The sequence below is a fragment of the Trachymyrmex septentrionalis genome, unplaced genomic scaffold (genome assembly GCF_001594115.1).
Source record: "Trachymyrmex septentrionalis isolate Tsep2-gDNA-1 unplaced genomic scaffold, Tsep1.0 scaffold80, whole genome shotgun sequence".
Lineage (NCBI taxonomy): Eukaryota > Metazoa > Arthropoda > Insecta > Hymenoptera > Formicidae > Trachymyrmex > Trachymyrmex septentrionalis.
Genome location: NW_017305988.1, coordinates 573,403 through 591,790, shown reverse-complemented (window position 1 = coordinate 591,790; position 18,388 = coordinate 573,403). Strand labels below are relative to the sequence as shown.

Below are 18,388 nucleotides of genomic sequence, written 5' to 3'. Positions count from 1 at the left end.
ATTTATATATATATATATATATATATATATATATATATATATATATATCAATTGATGTGATGATAGTGAACGTGAATCCCGTTATAAGTAAACTGTGAATGCGCGCATCTCTGTGTGTGACATAAAAATTACCATTCTAAAAACCTACACGCTTGTTTCCATAAAGGTTTATGGGGTCACTTCCTTATAATCTCTTAGACTTTCATGGTAAGTTGAAGTAGAGGCTGACTAGTTGTTGCCTTACATTGCTTCAATTTTCTTTTGTTCCCTAATGCAGCTCGTTGAGTCTCCCTTGCGGTTTCCTACCCAGGGAATTTGATTGATTTGCTACGATTTCCGCAGAATTCCAACCGAAGCCTGTTGATGCTCGGAAATACCTCCCCGAATAAATATAAATGTTTAAGCACCGAAAGAGAGAAGATTAGTTTTTAGTTGGTGAAAGTGCGTTATTACGATGATTGTTGTGATCGTGTCGTATTTTGCTTAAATTGCATTGGAAATGAGATGCCTATCCGACGATTTCCATGATAATTACGAAGTCTCACGGTAACGAAAACCATAGACAAAACTATTGTGGCAATTGTGATGACAAAAAGAAAGCAAAATTATGGAGAATAATTTCACATTTTCTATAATTCCGCGTTAATCGGAAGCCATTCCTTGAGCATTAACAGACTATAAATTGACTCCGGCTCGCGCAACTTTGCAAAATAAATTAAAAAATTCTGCTTCTTGAGATGTATTAACCGCACATCAAAATTTTATGATGTTATTAAGATATTATTAACGCATATTTATATTACTTTTTAACATTAGATTTACAGGACGTGATTTTGTTAATTTGACAAGTTTCGGATTTTACGATCAAAATTATAGAAATTATCATTACTGTTATTTTCTAGCAGCAATTTTTTCTAACGTTTATTACTGGAATGATATAAATATCCAAATTAATTTCCCTTCCTCAGCTTTCTAATTTTGAAATTCTGTATGTATTTACTTCTTTTGATTTATTTCTTTGAATACTCGTCAAATTAACAAGCTGACGGCTCCCGTAAATCTAGTGTTAATAAAAACATTATTGTTAAGATTAGTTAGTTTGTGTTAACATTATTAACATTACATTTTATCGCATATAGCTAGTTAATTAATACTATCAAAACAAATAAAAAATTAATAAAAAGTATTTTTAATGCTTATGTATTATTTAAAATAGATTGACTAATTTTATTGATTAAATTTCTTATATTTCTTTCTTTAAATTTTTTCGATCTAACAGCTTAATTAACTAATTAATATCTATTTTTTATTTTTCTAAATATTATATTAATAAATGGAACATAAACTTTTTTGTTTTATAATAATTATTTTATAAAACTTAATAAAAATAATTATTTTCTTATTTTTTTACATTAACTTTTTATATATCACAGAACGGCTGCTAACCCGAAATTACTGATTAAACGTAATCATTTCTGCTAATACAATTTTACACGATAGTGAGAAGGTAGTTACCGCAAGCCGAAATAGCTCAGTTGGGAGAGCGTTAGACTGAAGATCTAAATGTCCCTGGTTCGATCCCGGGTTTCGGCATCCTTTTTTTTTTGTTAGATAAACTCATAAGAAATCAGTGAGAACCTGTTTTATCATCATTTCTTATGCGGCAGTTAGAAACGAGCCGAAATAGCTCAGTTGGGAGAGCGTTAGACTGAAGATCTAAATGTCCCTGGTTCGATCCCGGGTTTCGGCAAGTGTCTTTTTTTTAGATATAATTTACGTAAAAAAGATGTACTCACAGACTTTATTTTTTTATTGTGCAGAAAAATTGTCAGTAAAAAATATTTTATTTTATTCTATTCTTAACATTTTTTTTTACATGTACTGAAAGCAACGAACGTTTCAATTAAATTACATTATCTTTTAAACTCTGTAATTATGTTGTCTAAATATGGTGTTGGATTATCGAAGATGTCCGTGAAAGATTAGAAATCATATTATCAAGAAATAGATAATTATAAATCTTTTTCTACTTTTAATTAATTTATTTAACCTTTTAATAAAATATATCCTTAATATGCGCTTAAATAACGGTTATTATTAAATTATTGCGTAAACGGATCAAAATCCTCTTGATTATACATGTAGTCGTCGACCTAGCCGCAGGCTGCGATTGTATCGTTCGCGTGAGTAAGAACGCGATTATATCGATAATAATAATTCTCGATGTAAAAGTTGGCGAGTGTAATTCACGATTCAACGACCTGTTCATTGAGTATAACCCGATGAGTTCGCGTATGTTTCGAGTAACATTACACGCACAAATTGCAATTATATACGTTCGTCGCACGCTTGTTCGTCGTGAGACAAGATATTTGACACGGCTGACACATTATGCATGTCGCAATCCATTGTACGTCAGAAGTATTAGCGTTAAACCCTTGGCGTTTAACGGATTATTTATTACAGAGTATTTCAAAATCGACGTCGCGCCTCTTTCAATCATCACGAAACTTTCGCTGACAACTTTTTCCTAATGAGGACGTTGAAATCATAGGTACTTCTTGATAGTCCTCCCTGTTTCGACATACGCAAATCACAAATAAATTGCAGTCTGTTAAATATAAAATTCGAGATAATCTCTGAGATAATCATACGTTAAAGTGTCTATTGCAAAATGTCGATGGGTGTGTCTATCAATCATTTTCGCGGTTTGAACTAGAGCTCCATATTATCTAATGCTGTTGCATATTTATCGCGATTAATTATATTTGCCCGTTCTAATTCGGGCTCTCCGATTTGTCATCTATAAACCAACTTCCTACGCGCACGCGTTTTCCTTTTGAAATTTCAACGATGTGATTGCCTTCTCTTATCTACGTTTATTACCTCACCGACCAATATTGCCTGCGGGATTCCGAAATGTGGTGTGCTTCTGGAACAATTATCTCTTAATTAGATTTCTGCTCCGAGAGCATGTATGTTTCGTGATGCTCTCCTACGCATCGATGCGCTATCTTCGTTTCCGTTCCACTTAACATTTCTGTGCTCCATGGGGAAATACAGTAACTAATACTTCTACATTAATAATTTATACATTTATGAGATTTTATTTCTTTTTTATTGTACTGATTTCAACAATTTTTTTAAATAACAGTAGTTATATCATTTAACAGGCAATAGTCATATCTCATTCAGTAACGGTTTGATGACTTCAGAGAGAAGAATGAAAGTTGCGTTTGCGTAATTAGTACGTAAGATGAGATCCTTGAATAATCTAGTCTTAGATAATTTATAATTATATCATATATTAAATGTAAATTTATCGAGATTTAATTTTTGTTAAAATTTCGAGCATCGATAGAACGGCGTCCAAAATGATTACAAATAATATGGTATACGTATATGAAAATGCATATATAGTATATACAGATTCACATTAAATTATTTAAGCATTAAAGATCCGCCTTCGACCGTTATAGGCCTACAATTCTTGTTTCCTATTGGTTGTATTCTTACATGTACAGTCTAATAAGATTCTTATTGTTTAATTTTTGTGTTGCTGAAGAGGGCTAATGTCCTGCATACATATCACAGTAGAAGAATAATAATCAATTTATTAGTTGCTGTCACCTCATTTTGATTAGTTGTCCTTTTATTTGATTTGTTATTATTAAGTGTATAGTATACACTTAATTATATGTCCTGTTTACAGAGTCGTGATTGACGATCTATCAAACATGTTACGCCTCGCGAGCCTTCTATTTCTATGTAAGTATAATTCATATTTTATTTTTATTTAACATTATAGAGTAAGAATTGAAATAAGCCAATTTAAATAAGTCACTTTTTCCAAAATTGCACTTGTTTTAAAAATGATTCTGAGACAGAAATAGTAATAGAAGTAATTATATAATAAAATTATGAAAAATGTAGAACTTTTTTTTATTATTATATATATAAAATGTAATAATAATAAAATAAAGAAATTCTTACATACATTGTGTATTACTAGAGTTTTAATAGGCTCGATTGAAAAATTAGATTATACAAGAAAACGTGATAAAAACATAATAATTTAAACATAATACAATTCTCGTAATCTATTGTAATTTTTAATGTATTTACAAATATCTGGATTATTTAACAGAAAGGCGACGTGCGTATCGACATTAGTGAAGGCAGTAATGAAAAAAATTTGATCGATAAAACAAGTATATTTCATAGCCACGTCCCTCGTGATTCGCGGACTTCGTTCTTCAACGAATCAATTCACCGGCGATGAATCGGCGGAATAAAAATTTCTCCTTTTGAGCTTGGACGCGTTGACGTCGTCCTCTTTTTGTCGTTCTTTGTCTTCCACGGTCTGGCATTTAAAGGATCGATGGGAATACGGGAATACAATCGGCGAAACGGCATTTACTGGCGCACCATTCTGATGGTCACCGGCCATCAGCAGTGGACAAACGATTAATCTCCACTGCGCCACCGCTTGCGTGGGATTATTCAATATTTTTATTTATTATTTCCCCTTATCGCCGGTGTTCATCCGTGCTGCTAGCCGATAATTACGAACCAATATAATCGTGTATCTATATCTCTCTGGCAGCGTGGGAGCGCCGTGGCATGTCTGTCGTGCGCGGATAAAGTCAAGGATTCGCTTCCGCGGCGAAGGTGAATCCGATGTAGAATCGCTCCAGGATTTATGGCCATTTACTCCACGCTTCTCTTCTGCGTCGAGGAGTACGGCACAATCTGCGGTACAAGAAGATCGATGTTGTTGACTCACCGGCCATTCACGCAGCATTTGTCACGCGCTTGTCGTTGCCTCTCATCGCGGAAATATGGAAATTTTATTTTCCTTCACACGGAATTTGCGTAAAAAGGCTTTAGAGAAACAGCATGTTCAAGCCACGTTTTCAGGGAAAATCGTAAATAGTAATCGACTTATATTTATTAATAAGCTATATCGATTTCTCGATTGAATTTTTATATAGCCTTGTAGAGGGGAATACAATATATTTAATTATATTAATTAATTAATATTATATTTTTTAATAAAAAGCATTTGCATATTGATTGTTTATCAATTTTTCAAGGACTGATTTTAATATAAATCTTAACTTACTTTATGATACAGGCAGAAATTTAATTTTATTGTTGATAATTAATAATTCTCTCGAATAATACTTAGTGATGCAAATATTTATAAATAAACAGATTTTATATAAAGAAGAAATAATTAATATGATCTATAATGATGGAGGACTGAATTCAGAAAAATACAGAAGAAAATGTATAAATATATTAATTAACGATTTTTGATGCTGATTAAAACTTTCTGAAAAATATATCACGTTATTATCGCAAGTTCGTATTTACACAGTAATAATTTATAGAGTAATGAAGAGATATATTAGATTAACTGGAGGAGCTGAATAACGTTTGAGAAACCTCCCAACGTAGCGAAGTAGAAAAGTTCACGACTACTTCGTTGGAAACGGGCGATTCGATATCCGGGACTTAGTGCAAGTATGCGCGGAAAATTTTTCATCGCCATGAAAGTTCGTCGCTTACCTTCGCGAAACTTTGCACGTTTTCCATGATCTCGTAAAGAATTTCGCGGAGCAAGTTACGACTTTGTCCGTATCACTTTTTATCCATCTTTGTTACTCTGTCGCATCTGTCTTTCTCTTTCTGCATTTTCCAATAATGTTCGATATGACTTTGTATATTCAGCACCATTGAGTTTCTTCTTTGAGATCTCAGGATATTTGAAACCAATCGCCAGGATTGATCATAATCAGATTATTAATTCTTTTTCCGAAAAAATTATTTTTTACTCACAGTTATTTCTTTGAATTTTCACAAATAGTTTATTTCCAATGTTATAATGTTTGGGGTGAGTTTTATGTAAAGTACATAGAATCGCCTTTAGTTACCATCTGTTATATTAAATCACCGTGCGAACTTCTAATATTGGTATGTCATACAACAAAACGATGATGATCCATCGACCTATGACTCAAGTTTTTACGCTTATGTAATGTGTCATAGGTATCACGCGCTTTCTCTCTCAACTATAAATTCTTTGATCAATTTTCTTGCAGCTCTTGGCGATTGAAACTCATAACTCTTTGATGTGATTCTTGATAATTTTCAGAAGCACGTACTTATAATCAAAATTTAAAATTTCTTAAAAGGTAATTTATATAATGACAACTAATTTAATAATGGAAAACATGACTAAAATTAAGTATTCTGATCGGAGTTTCTCTCAGACCAAATAGGTTACTAAACAATTATTTTACATTTTTAATAGCAACAAATATTTTTTAAACTTTCAAGGGTTATCTGAAATATTTAAGTAAAATATTCAATATTATTTATTATTATATATAAAAAGAGTTATATTAATACATAAACTTTTTATTTTTCTTTTAATTATCAGAATTATGTGTTATATTTTACGTTATTATGTATGTTTCCATGTAATGTCATTCTTGATGTTCGACATGTATTATAATATAATAATTATAATATATAAAATTATAATATAATATGATAATCTTATTATTGTTTTTCTTTTGATTGTCAAAATTATGTTTTATATTTTAAATTTTATGTTTCGTGCAGAGAGAGAGAGAGAGAGAGAGAGAGAGAGAGAGAGAGAGAGAGAGAGAGAGAGAGAGAATAAAATTACTTATAAGCTAAAAGAAGTTTGACGAAGTCAGTGTAATGTGTTTTCGATATTGTTTAGTTTGTTATACTGCAAATAGTACGCTGAATGGCAGCGGAAAAAAAATTTCGACATGTACAATTCTACCATAAAACCCATGGGATTATACGGGCGCATCGACCGTGCGATTCTGCTAGCATGCACGCTTGTCGTTGATAAAGCTTCTTTATTCAACAGCGAAAACAGCCTGAACGGTTACCGCCGCTGGCATATTTTCACAACATCGCGTTGTAACGAAAGCAGCTATACAAATATCCCAAATGGTTACCATAGGACGACTATAGAACATCCGGATTAGGCGACCTCGCTTCGCTGACCTAATTTTGTATAGAGCAAGACGCGTGATTATTTAATCCCAACTCTAATCCCCGTTTCCGACTTTCAGGTATCGCTGCTACGTACACGCCTGGCCACTGCGAGACAGAGGTGAGCGCTTTCCGTTTTTTTTTTAATATTACTTTTTAAGATTAAGAAATAGCCCACTTTTAATCATAAGATGTACTATTATCTCATCGTTAAAGATTGAAATTGAAATTAATCTTCAATTAAATCCGCAATTAATTTTGTAATTAATTTTGATTTTCTCTATGTAACTTTCAATGCCACTGTTAATTTTATAAAAATGTCATTTAATTTATCACACAATGGTACTTTCAGTACAATATCTTCGCGTGATCCTCCAAGTTTAATATTAAGTTCCTGGACTTTCCCGTAAGGTTACCACGGATGATGAAGTTTTTATATCCATGAATTATCCTTCTCTCGGTGCTTTCGTGGATTCTCCAGGCGGCAAGCTGAGTCGGATAATTTAGAAACATCCTAGAATATTTATTACGGATTTTCTTAATTCTATAAAAGTATAAGTGAACGAGCAATGCTGTCGTAAATATTCAAGTGGCGCTAATCTGAAGACCGAGCGGCTCCAATCAGGCGACATTTTGAACGTCGAAGTTAATTAGCGGCTAAGTAATTAAAGTCCCCGCGGCCCTTATTTCAAGCAATGTAATTTAACTTTCGTAGAATTCCGCACGGACGTTGTACGCGCGACGGTTTATTGCGACGATTTACGGTTTGCGAGCGCAATCGATTCGAAAGAGGTAAAGCGCGGTCGGAAACGCGCGCTTCGGGGCGACGCGAAATTTTCAACCGCGAGCGTGGAAACATGCGTTTCACGAACGCTCTTTTCTCATCCCTGCAGATGTAACGCGGATTTTAATTTACGGGAGCGCGAGATCTAATTACAGAGTTACCGAGTTACGCGCGAGCGCGCGAGCGGATTCCGTGAAAAATCGCTCGAGTGAAATTACGATACACTCTCGCATTAGAGAGCGTCGCTTTGAAGTTGCCGTTAACATTGCTAATAAATGTCGACAATGGTCAATACTGTGATGCACCGTTTACTGGTTAACCGTGATTTACGCGACGTGTAAGTGTAGGTAACGACGACGGGCGCTTCTCTGCCCGCACTCTCTGCAGCGAAATTTAATCAAACTTTCGTTTCCCGGTGGGATGCGAGTTGCAGTATCGAATTTCATGTGCGGGATAACGCAGCGGCGAACGTTTGTTCGTATTTTGTGCGTCGTATCGTCTCGCGCACGCAAAATCAATAGCGTTTAATGCACTCGTCGCGCTCGTTCGAGCGTTCAAATGCATAAATTGATTTCCCTAATTATCGACACTTCACGTACGACGCATATAAAGAAAGAAAATTTCATGGTAAATTGTGCGGCTGTTTTTTTTATCAGGATAATATCACCTAGAGATAACAGCTCTTACGGCTAAATCCTCAAATTCGTTTAATTCATTTTTTGCGAATTGCGATTGCGTTATTTGGAAAAAATATCACAAATATTAAATTGAAGTGATAACTAGCCTCTCGACTTTGTACATTTTCAATTAGCTTTAAATTAAAAATTGTGTGTTTTTTTTCTCAACGATTTCACATTAACATTATCACGTGCAATCTTATCATGATGATTGGATTACAAGATAGCATCTAAAGATGCAAGTACACTGGAAGAAAAGAGCAAGCTGTAAGACGAGTTGAAAGTAGTGTATCTTTCAAGAGACCTGCGGAAACTCGTCATTGCGAGCGCTTTTCTGGAAGTAGTTCTACATTCTGAAAGCGTATTACGTTGCAGGCATCGCGAGATGTCGAGCATGCGAGACTGCCAGAGTTCCTTACGGAATTGGACCTGTCGAGTCTTGAGGCATCCGAAGAAGACGTCGAAGCACTGAAGAAAATCGTGAAAAGGCTGGCGCCCGAAAAGAACGGCGAGTACCAAGTTTACCAAGGTTCTCTCACAGAACTGTCCTACTAACCTCGAGACTACATCGCTAATCTCTTTTTCTTTTCTGACCTGACTAAAGCGACTCGCTTTTTCTTCCATTGCCAGTTTTCTTCGGTAACGAGGACCTTCTCAAGGAGTGGCTCAAAGGAGCGGGTATTATTACTTAAAACGTTTTTCTCCGTGCATGTCGCATCTCTTTGACGTAACAACCGTCTTCTTATTCGTGTACTTTTTTATTATTATTTGTTAAGTAAACTGTTTAACATGGCGTTTAAATTCTTTGATAAAAAAACTGATTGTCTAAAATTATCCTTTAAAGAATTGCGAAACTCTTAAAAACTCTTATCTGTAATTTCATTCCATGCTTATTAATTGCTTATTAATCCCAATGTTTTGAATGAAACTGTTGATGGTCAAGAGAGCATAAATACGTATAAAAAAGTTTATTAATAAATATTTTTTGCTTGTATTTTTTATCCCGGAATAAAAATAATATTTGCTTATTCCAACGTTGCACTCTCGAGCGCTTCACGTATTATCTTTTCCCATATATATATTTACATTGTGCACGTGTATATTTGTCTTTCGCATGTAGACATAACGTACAGTCATACGAATTCACTTCTACAAGTTGTGCATCTATGCACATATTTACCAGGAGCTTCTTCGGTAAATTTGGAACACTCCATACATAGCAATATCGTACTCAAGCAGAAGCGAAAATGAGAGCATCCGATGTCTCTCTGTATGTGTCTTTTCTCCAGCTGTCTTAGCGGTCAGATATTATGTAAGACTGTGTAAGCGAAAGTCATTGAGTGCGTGCGACTATCTCGGAGCGATCAGACTGCGTTTCTGCTTTCCCACGAGGTGCAATTTTTCGTTTTACGATGATTGTGCGCCGGCGCTTTGTGACTTTCCACTAAAGTGACAGACTTTCTACGGCACTTCTATTCTAGCCGACCTGTTATTCCCCTAAACGTGATGTAATTGCATTGTTACGTTTGGTAATTAAATTTTTGAAACGCGACGCGTTAATGCATACCGACAGATAATCTATCGCTCGTTTATCATCTTGCGCACGAAGCGATATGATGGGGGATTTAAACGATCTTTGTCACTAATCTCGGTAGTTATCGGTTCGCGAAATTCTTTGTATACGAAACGTTAATGGCATAGTTCGCATGACATTAATGGCATGATTCGCGAAAGCTCCAAGCGATTATTATTGGGATATTTATATTTTAGAAGTACGGTTGTGAAAAACGCGGGATGAACATCGGTAATGCCGCGTTGATATAACAAGCGTTATAAAATTTAATAACAGTTCACTTTGTACTTAGGCGTGACGGGACAGCCTGGAGTGGATTATCCAGCCCTCACGTCGATTCCAACCACTTCATTCAGCTGTCGCGGTCTGAGAGGGGGATATTACGCGGATTTAGAAACAAATTGCCAAGTAGGTGACATCGATATTACATACGACGCGACGGCTCGATTTGAGCAAAAATCACACAGATTGATGCTCAATCCGGCGATTGTTATATAGTTACGGATTATAGAAATTCGAACATTTTTAGAATGTCCGTAAAAAATATGAATATACATGCCAAATAAAAAAGTTTGGAAAATAAGAGAAAATGAAGAACGAAATGAATGATCTTTTTGAAAATATTTTTTTTTATTTTACCTTGAATTTTTATATAATTTATGTGCACAAAATTATCTTTGAAAAAAATAATCATATTTATAACAACGGTATTTGTACCGTTATACCAGTATAGTATTTCTGCAGAGACTTTTCGTTAGTGAAGCATTTGTCATCGAAGTTGAATATATTTTCAGGTATTCCACATCTGCGACAATGGACGTAAGATCTCGTTCCTGTGTCCCAATGGCACGATCTTCCAACAATCCCAACTTATATGCGATTGGTGGTTCAAAGTGGACTGCAGCAAGTCCACAGAGTTGTACGAGCAGAGTGTCGAGCAACTGGCCGAGGAAGAGAAGAAACGTGTGGAAGCGAGAAAGATGAAATCCGAGTTTCATCGTGAAGCAGAGGAACAAAATAACGCGGATTACTACGACAACGTCGACTACGATGGCAGACAAAATGGTAGAACGAATCCATACGGTCAATCCGCCGACAAGCAGAATCAGATTTCGGATAGACAGAATGAACCAAAGTCTAATCAACACTTCGGGCCGAACAACGTTTTCGAGAACACTCGTAGTTCTGGTCGATTCCAAGAGAACAATGCGAACGCATTACGAACTAATGAGAAAACGAGTCAGATACCCGATAATTACGACCAGCCGTCGAAACAGCGACAATATCATGATAGCGGATCGAATTATCAGGCGATCAATAGACAGAGAAATCAACTGGATACTCAGAATAACAAATTCAATTACGAGCATAACAATAAGTTCCAAGATAGTCGGCAGAATTATCAGTCAAATCAGAATACGCCACGCAGCAACGACAAACCGGCGTTCAATAATCCGAAATCGCGAACTTCGACGCGAAACAATCTATTCGGTTCCAATCAGTCACAAAAAGCTACACCGACGTACATGGAGACGACAACCTTCAGAACTACAACTGCGGCGCCTCCGAAGGAATACCAGCAATTTGCGGAAAGCGCCGCATTCGTGTCCAACCGGGGACATCGCTTCAACTCGGGCAAATCCGAGAACACTCGACAGTATTATTACCATTCATACGACTATCGAGATCATACTACTACCGCTGGCTACCGCGGTCACGAGACGACCACCTCGACGCCACAGAGGAACAGAGAGAGTAGTGAGACGGTATCCTTCACACCCAAGACGGGTGCTCCGCCATACCCTGGTCCCACATACGCTCCTATCTATAAGCCTAGGACAACGACGTTGCCACCTTACGAAACAACTTTACAGTACACGCCGACCACCGAAACGTCGCAGTACAGCACTCCTTACTATAGGCAAGATGATGTTCCAGAAACCACTTACACTAATGCTGACACCACGACGGTGGCATCGTTTCCCTCCGCAGAGGAATTCCCAACTATGTCTAGCTCGCGGACTTCTCCTGCTGTAGGAAGAATACCACCAGCCTCCGGAAATTATCAAAATCAACAGTATATTGATAACAGGGTAACCGAACAGAGAGACACTGATACGTCTTTTGCGACTACGCGTCCATACGTGAATACAGAAAGCTATCGACACAACGTTGCTAACGTCACTTCAACTGTCAGTCAAGATGCGTTTCCCACGACTAATGTGCCATGTTACGATGAGTGCCATGGGCAAACCTACCGCGCCAATTATCAAAACGAGAATAGTATCACGAACACCGAAAACAAAGGTACGACGGGAGATCCTTGGCGTGCGACTTTGCAAAGCTTCCATCAAAATTCAATTAGCTCGACCGAGAAGCCGTGGAGAAGCACCAATGGTTATCAGCAGAGCGGATCTACTAGTAAGACTTTAAGTCCTTACGATACCAGTTTTACCTATAAACAGGGAAAAGTATTGTCCACTTTAGGCCCGTACGTACCTTTCACTAAAAACTACGTTTACTCCACGATGACTACTACGCCGACGCCGAAACCGCCGACCACTATGCCGACATACAGTTCCACTCTGACAAATTATCGCATCACGGCCAGCAATCTGATACCCAAGGTGAAATCGTCGCCTCCGGCAACGAGTAAGCCCAAAGACAGAGCGACTTATTTACCTGAGGTTGGCAGCAAACCACCGCCGACTTTAGAAGATAGACCTTACGCTGAACGGGAACACGCGCTCAGCATGTTGCATTCTCTTCAAGGTTTAGAAAATAACGGGGAAAATCTGAGTGAAATCGCAAAGGATGGAAATAATCGAAATGGACCTTCTGCGCCCGGTCCATCCACTTTGCATTCATTAGCTCTATACTTTGCCACAGCTGACGACAATCTCGACTCCAACGAGACTATCGAATCTACCGCAAGTGCCGAGGAAACCGAGGGTAGAGAAGGCAATCACTCATATAATATGTCTGTCGAATTACCGACCAGCATTCTCACACAACACACCATCTCGTCATACGTTGAGCTGTTCAATCTAAATAATGCGCTCGAAGGAAACGCCACAATGACTGAATTTACGTCGGAAGCCGAGGATCTTGGTGGCGAGATAAACGACGATCTAGAGATCGAACAGAGCGAGGGTCCAGTGAACGGCGCGAAGAGATCGAATAATACGAAGCTGCGCGAACTGGCCCAAGTCTTTACTCATGCTCTATCGGCATATCTACAGGATCCGGAAACCTTTAAGAAGGTGCTCACAGAGATCAGGCCCACGCAACCCCCGACGACGACCACCGATGATGGTCAGTTTGAAATGACGACAATGTATCCAACTACTGCGGAAGAGTATGCATCAGTGACTAAGGAGAAGGATGAAGTCCTGGATTTTTCGGACGATACCGACGTTACCAGAAGGCGTAAACCAACCACCATATTCCCCACTACCTTACAACCACCTGTCACCACCGATAGATCGTATTCGACTTACTACACGACGCCGTATGATGAATATACAACTTTAGAGAGCCAGACGAAGAGGCCAATTTACTATCCAAGTTCGACGTTGTTACCGCCTAGTGCTTCATCACACGATTCGAGGAATTATGTCGAATCATCAACACAGGGCGGTAATACGTTTGCCTTCGAAGTGAATCGCGTTTTTACTACTACTACTATGAATGATATTCAAAATTACGATAGCGATACGAGGGATACGACAGATCTGTCATCGGTCTACGACAATTATTTCCCATTGGACGAGTACGAAAATAGGAATAAGATCGGTGGCTTTCAAAATAACACAGCAAGGACCTTTCAACCTTATGGTAAAAATGTCAAACCGATCGGCGCTACACCTATAAGCAATTACGTGGCGTCGTCGACGATGGCGTCTTTTGTGAATTCTGGGAAAGGAACGACTTCATTTGGCCGGGGTATAGGCTCGGCTGGTGATAAACCCGTTCAAAATCTCACGCCGCCTCCTTATCATCATCATTTCGGTAATGTGAAGACTTTTACCGCGTCAAACAGCATTCTGCCGAATCAGGTGGTGCGCTCAACGACGCCTCTGTCGAGAAGCAAATCCTCCTACCAGACCGCCAGCACCACCGTTCAACCATTTAGGATACGTTACTATGAATCAACGACAGCGCCGTCCGAATCTCTTGCCACAGCTCGCAGTTCGTACGCAAAGTTCAGAAACAATTACAAGTTGGAAAGTAATCACAGAGAAGGTACTCGCAAGCCTTTAGCGACAACGACGGCAACGACAATTCGGGACAACATGGAGACACTAGATCCCATTACTGCGACCGTCGGCGACGCTACTCCATATACTGCTACTGTTATTCGCGCTACTAATAATCCGACGGATGCCTCGACCACGAACCATTCCAACCTGCTGAATGATGATCATTGGACTTCTTCGCCTATGGTCACTCAGCTCTGGGAAACAACGGTGTTCGTAGATCCTCGACACATTAATCACGGTCTACAATCGAACGTCGGCACCACTCAGTTGCCTGGCACAACTGATAATGCTATTAATGAAGAATCTGAACCCACTGCGAGTTCTGCAAGATCGTCGAAATTGTCCTCTGTAGATCTTGACGTAACAACGGAATCACGAACAACCAGCACACCGAGTCCTTGGCAATGGGCGACGAGCGACAACGATCCACCCGTAACGTTTACTCTGCTACCAACAACCTTTACCGCAGAAAACACGGCAACGCCAACTCCAATTATCACGACACGATCGAGCATAACGACCACGATTACCTCCTCGGTGACATCAACCAATGCCGTCTCCCGAGACAATTTGGCATCCACTCTGCTGCCATTTGCGCACGGCAATGCGTTGAATGCCACCGAGAGCGAAGTGATCAAGGCGCACGAGATGTTCGGTAACTTGAACGAGACGAGCTCGAACACACTGATGCGAGTGATGAAACAGGCTGATAGCAATGCAACGGTAAGACAATTAGTTCTATTGCTGATAAGCCATTGCAATGGTCCCAGAAACAAGACGATGGAACAGGAGAAGGAACAACTGTTGGATGCACTTCTGAGGATGCCCGTTAACGAGTTCAGTTCGGAAGAATCGCGAGAAATCATCGCTGGCATCAACAAACTTAATTTTTCGATTCGTACGTACTACACTATTTAATAATTATGATATTTATTTATAGAATGTTTTATGAAAATATTTTATCTTTGAATATCGCCTTAAAACAATAAGAATGCTTTATTTGGATAAATAAGCTAATAAATAAGAATAACGAATATATTTATTACCGTCGACGATTAATTTTAGTTGTGTATATAATTGTAAAGGGGCTTCTGGATGATACCAAACGATTGACCAACGTTCGGCAATATTAACAAATATCATACACAAATATAACATTTATAATATACATATCTATATTGAATGTAGGCTAATATATTTAGCGAATGTGTGCAAACGAATGTTGGCATATATCGTTTGGAGGAGCTTCAATAAAATTAATCTTATTAATCGCTTTAACACACGCAGAAAAGACATAAAAATCACAATCTTCAAAAAAGGCAGAGTTTCTTGTTTGCGATACGATTTAAAAAATAGTGTGTGAATTAAGAAAGCAAGCATTAACAGCAAATTTTTTAAGTTGTTGATTTTGCTTTCTTAATTCACATATTAAGAATTTAAATGTTTTGTTTATAAAATATATGATTTTATTACAAAAGACATTATTTACTTTTCCCGTAAAATTCTGTTTCTTTAATATAATATTTCTTATTTTCAGTATTGTTTATTTTAAAAATATAACATTGCCCATTTTACACAAAAAATGATATTATATGTTTCTTTAGCTAATAGTTTAGTAGGCAAAACAGATTAATTTTCTATTTATTACTTTACAGCTAAACCACGATCGGCTGCTTTATCGAATTCCACGACGATAAGGACTCCTCGAGGATCCTCTACGAGACCCACGCTATCTTCACCATCTGTCACAACGTTCCGCAGTAGGACGGGACGAAAATTCCGTACGACTACTGAGAGTGCCAATGCCTTTGCTAGAAGATCGGACGACGCTGTCTTGGAGACGAATAATTCTTTGTCGGAGGCTACCGCTTCTGACAGCCGAGCTCTCGAACTTCTCAGGTCGCTTTACACGGTAGCCGCTAAATGGGGCTGAGAAGCCGTACAATCGACGACCGATCGGAACTACGCGCGCGTCGGAAGACTCGCGAGATGAAGATCTCGCTGGAGTATCAGAAGACGTCCACCTGTCAATACATCGGAGTAGATCGTTGCTGTCATCCATCATCGTGTCACTCCGTCTAGCTTAAATTCGAGGATTCAAGCTCCGAACGGTGAATCGGTTTTGATCTTGGCCCATTGAATCGATGTCCATGAATAAACAGAATAAACCTGTTCTGCGTTTCTTCAGGAGAGATACGGAACTTCTTGTCAAATACTCTCATTAGAAGTCGACAACATTAAATTATTATTAATTCTAGAATTCTTATTGAATTTGGCTGCTATATTAATACACTTGCATGTAATAATCGGAAAATTAGATTTCGAGTCGAAGATTGGCTTCTTCGAACTTAGATCGATAACGCTGCTGCAAAGTTAGTTTGGTTTAACTTAAAGGGCCGAGATTGACACCAGCGCTTGCGGATATTAAACAGGTTGTGTAACGACTGATTTCGGACATGTAAATCTGAGCTGCGGCTGCTTGATATTCGCGACCGAGCATAACTCGTGTCGGTTAATATGCGGAGTCCCGATCGATCATCGATCGATAAGATCGCAATATAATAATTAACCGGCTGTAGTCCGACGTTAAGATTATGTATTGCTCGCCGTCCTTTTTATTAAGAATAAAACATCGATCGCCTCGTAACATCGGCAACTATTACTTGAAGAAAAAAAAAACGCCTGCCATACTTCGTCCCTTCTGTTCATTGCCTTGCGTGAACGCTACACTCAACTTAACTCTCTTCTCTCTATAATCAAAGAAGTTCGCACATATTAACAAGGTAATTTTATACGTTTCACTTGTGTTTTTCATGCAATGATATAATAACAAAGTTTCTCTAAATGTTTCTTCTTTATGTAATTTTATGAGTTATTAACTGGCTATAATCGTGTTACATAGCATAATCTTATACTATGCTGCTAAATGCTGTCCATATGTAGTATCTGTGTTTAGAAAAATTAATTTTATTATTCGGAAAATAATTCGATAAACAATTTTTAATCTTTTGATTGAAATCTTTTGAATGTAGATAGATATATGACTGCGTATTTGAAATGGGAAGCGAAATTTAATTACTGATATATAGAATATGAGGGATCTTCTTTATTACATGAATTTTTTTATATTCCTAGCATATGTACTCGTGTAAAACAATGGTTGTCTTGCATGCCGATGTAAAAAGGGGATAAACATTTTGACATTTTGTTCGCGCTCATCTTGTGTTGCCAGGTATATCGTTAAAATTGCAACTCGTTTTCGTTAAATTGCATGCGAAATTGACGGAATGTGATGGCACGTGGTGAATTGCACCATGTATACTTATGGTTATCCGTGCTGGTTGGACTCTAGGTGACACAATTTTAATCCTTTCCTCACGTATCTTCCCTCAACGAGATCACTACTGTCCTCTTTTGAAATAATTTCCGAGCGATATTAATTTTTGCCGGCAGCATTTAATTAATATTCGACGGAACGTACGAATTCCCGTTCCAGCCGAAAACTATTCAGTATTAAAAAAAGACTCCCTAGAAGGGATCCGCTCAGCTTTCCGGCGGATCACGTGAAATTATTTATTTGTCTTCGCTATGTTGCGATTCCTACGTACCTACGGCTAACAGTAAGTTACTTATATCTTGAAATTACGGTGTTGGTAACATTCTCTTTCATTTGGGCAGTTTCGAGGTCGGCGATGCGCTTCCGTTGCGATTCCGAAACGTCCAAATGGGGTTTCTAGGTCATTATTTAAGTACGCGAGTTAGCGTGTAGTTGTGTATCGACTTTATGTAATATATCTTTGTACAGTATGTGAATAAATATATACAGGGTTTTGTTTAGCTACGTTCTTCCTGTTACGTACGTTCCTCATAATATTTTTATGGATGCTTCAATTTTTTAATAATACTTTTTATGGTCTAAAATATTATTCGGATGCATATTTAGAATTTTATTATCAGTATCGTTTAAAAAAAGACACATTTGTTGCATTAATATATTCTAAATTATTAAATATTAAATAATTTACATGTTACGTTTGTATCTTATTTTAAT

The 18,388-nt window shown here is 37.7% G+C and overlaps 1 protein-coding gene and 2 non-coding genes across 3 annotated transcripts in view; all 3 read left to right on the top strand.

The window, feature by feature from the left end:
- LOC108754611 (mucin-5AC-like) overlaps positions 1 to 18,159 on the top strand; it is a 41,448-nt gene extending 23,289 nt beyond the window's left edge. The window contains exons 2-7 of the mRNA XM_018497046.1: positions 3,713 to 3,768; positions 7,122 to 7,162; positions 8,878 to 9,031; positions 10,368 to 10,483; positions 10,870 to 15,235; positions 15,993 to 18,159. Coding sequence (XP_018352548.1) covers positions 3,713 to 3,768; positions 7,122 to 7,162; positions 8,878 to 9,031; positions 10,368 to 10,483; positions 10,870 to 15,235; positions 15,993 to 16,270 — 5,011 coding nt within the window. The 3' untranslated portion in view covers positions 16,271 to 18,159. The remainder of the gene's footprint in view (positions 1 to 3,712; positions 3,769 to 7,121; positions 7,163 to 8,877; positions 9,032 to 10,367; positions 10,484 to 10,869; positions 15,236 to 15,992) is intronic.
- On the top strand, positions 1,521 to 1,593 carry Trnaf-gaa. The gene has a single exon. It is a non-coding gene; the product is annotated as a tRNA-Phe (tRNA).
- Positions 1,678 to 1,750, top strand: Trnaf-gaa. Its single transcript has one exon. It is a non-coding gene; the product is annotated as a tRNA-Phe (tRNA).
- Positions 18,160 to 18,388: the final 229 nt, after the last annotated feature.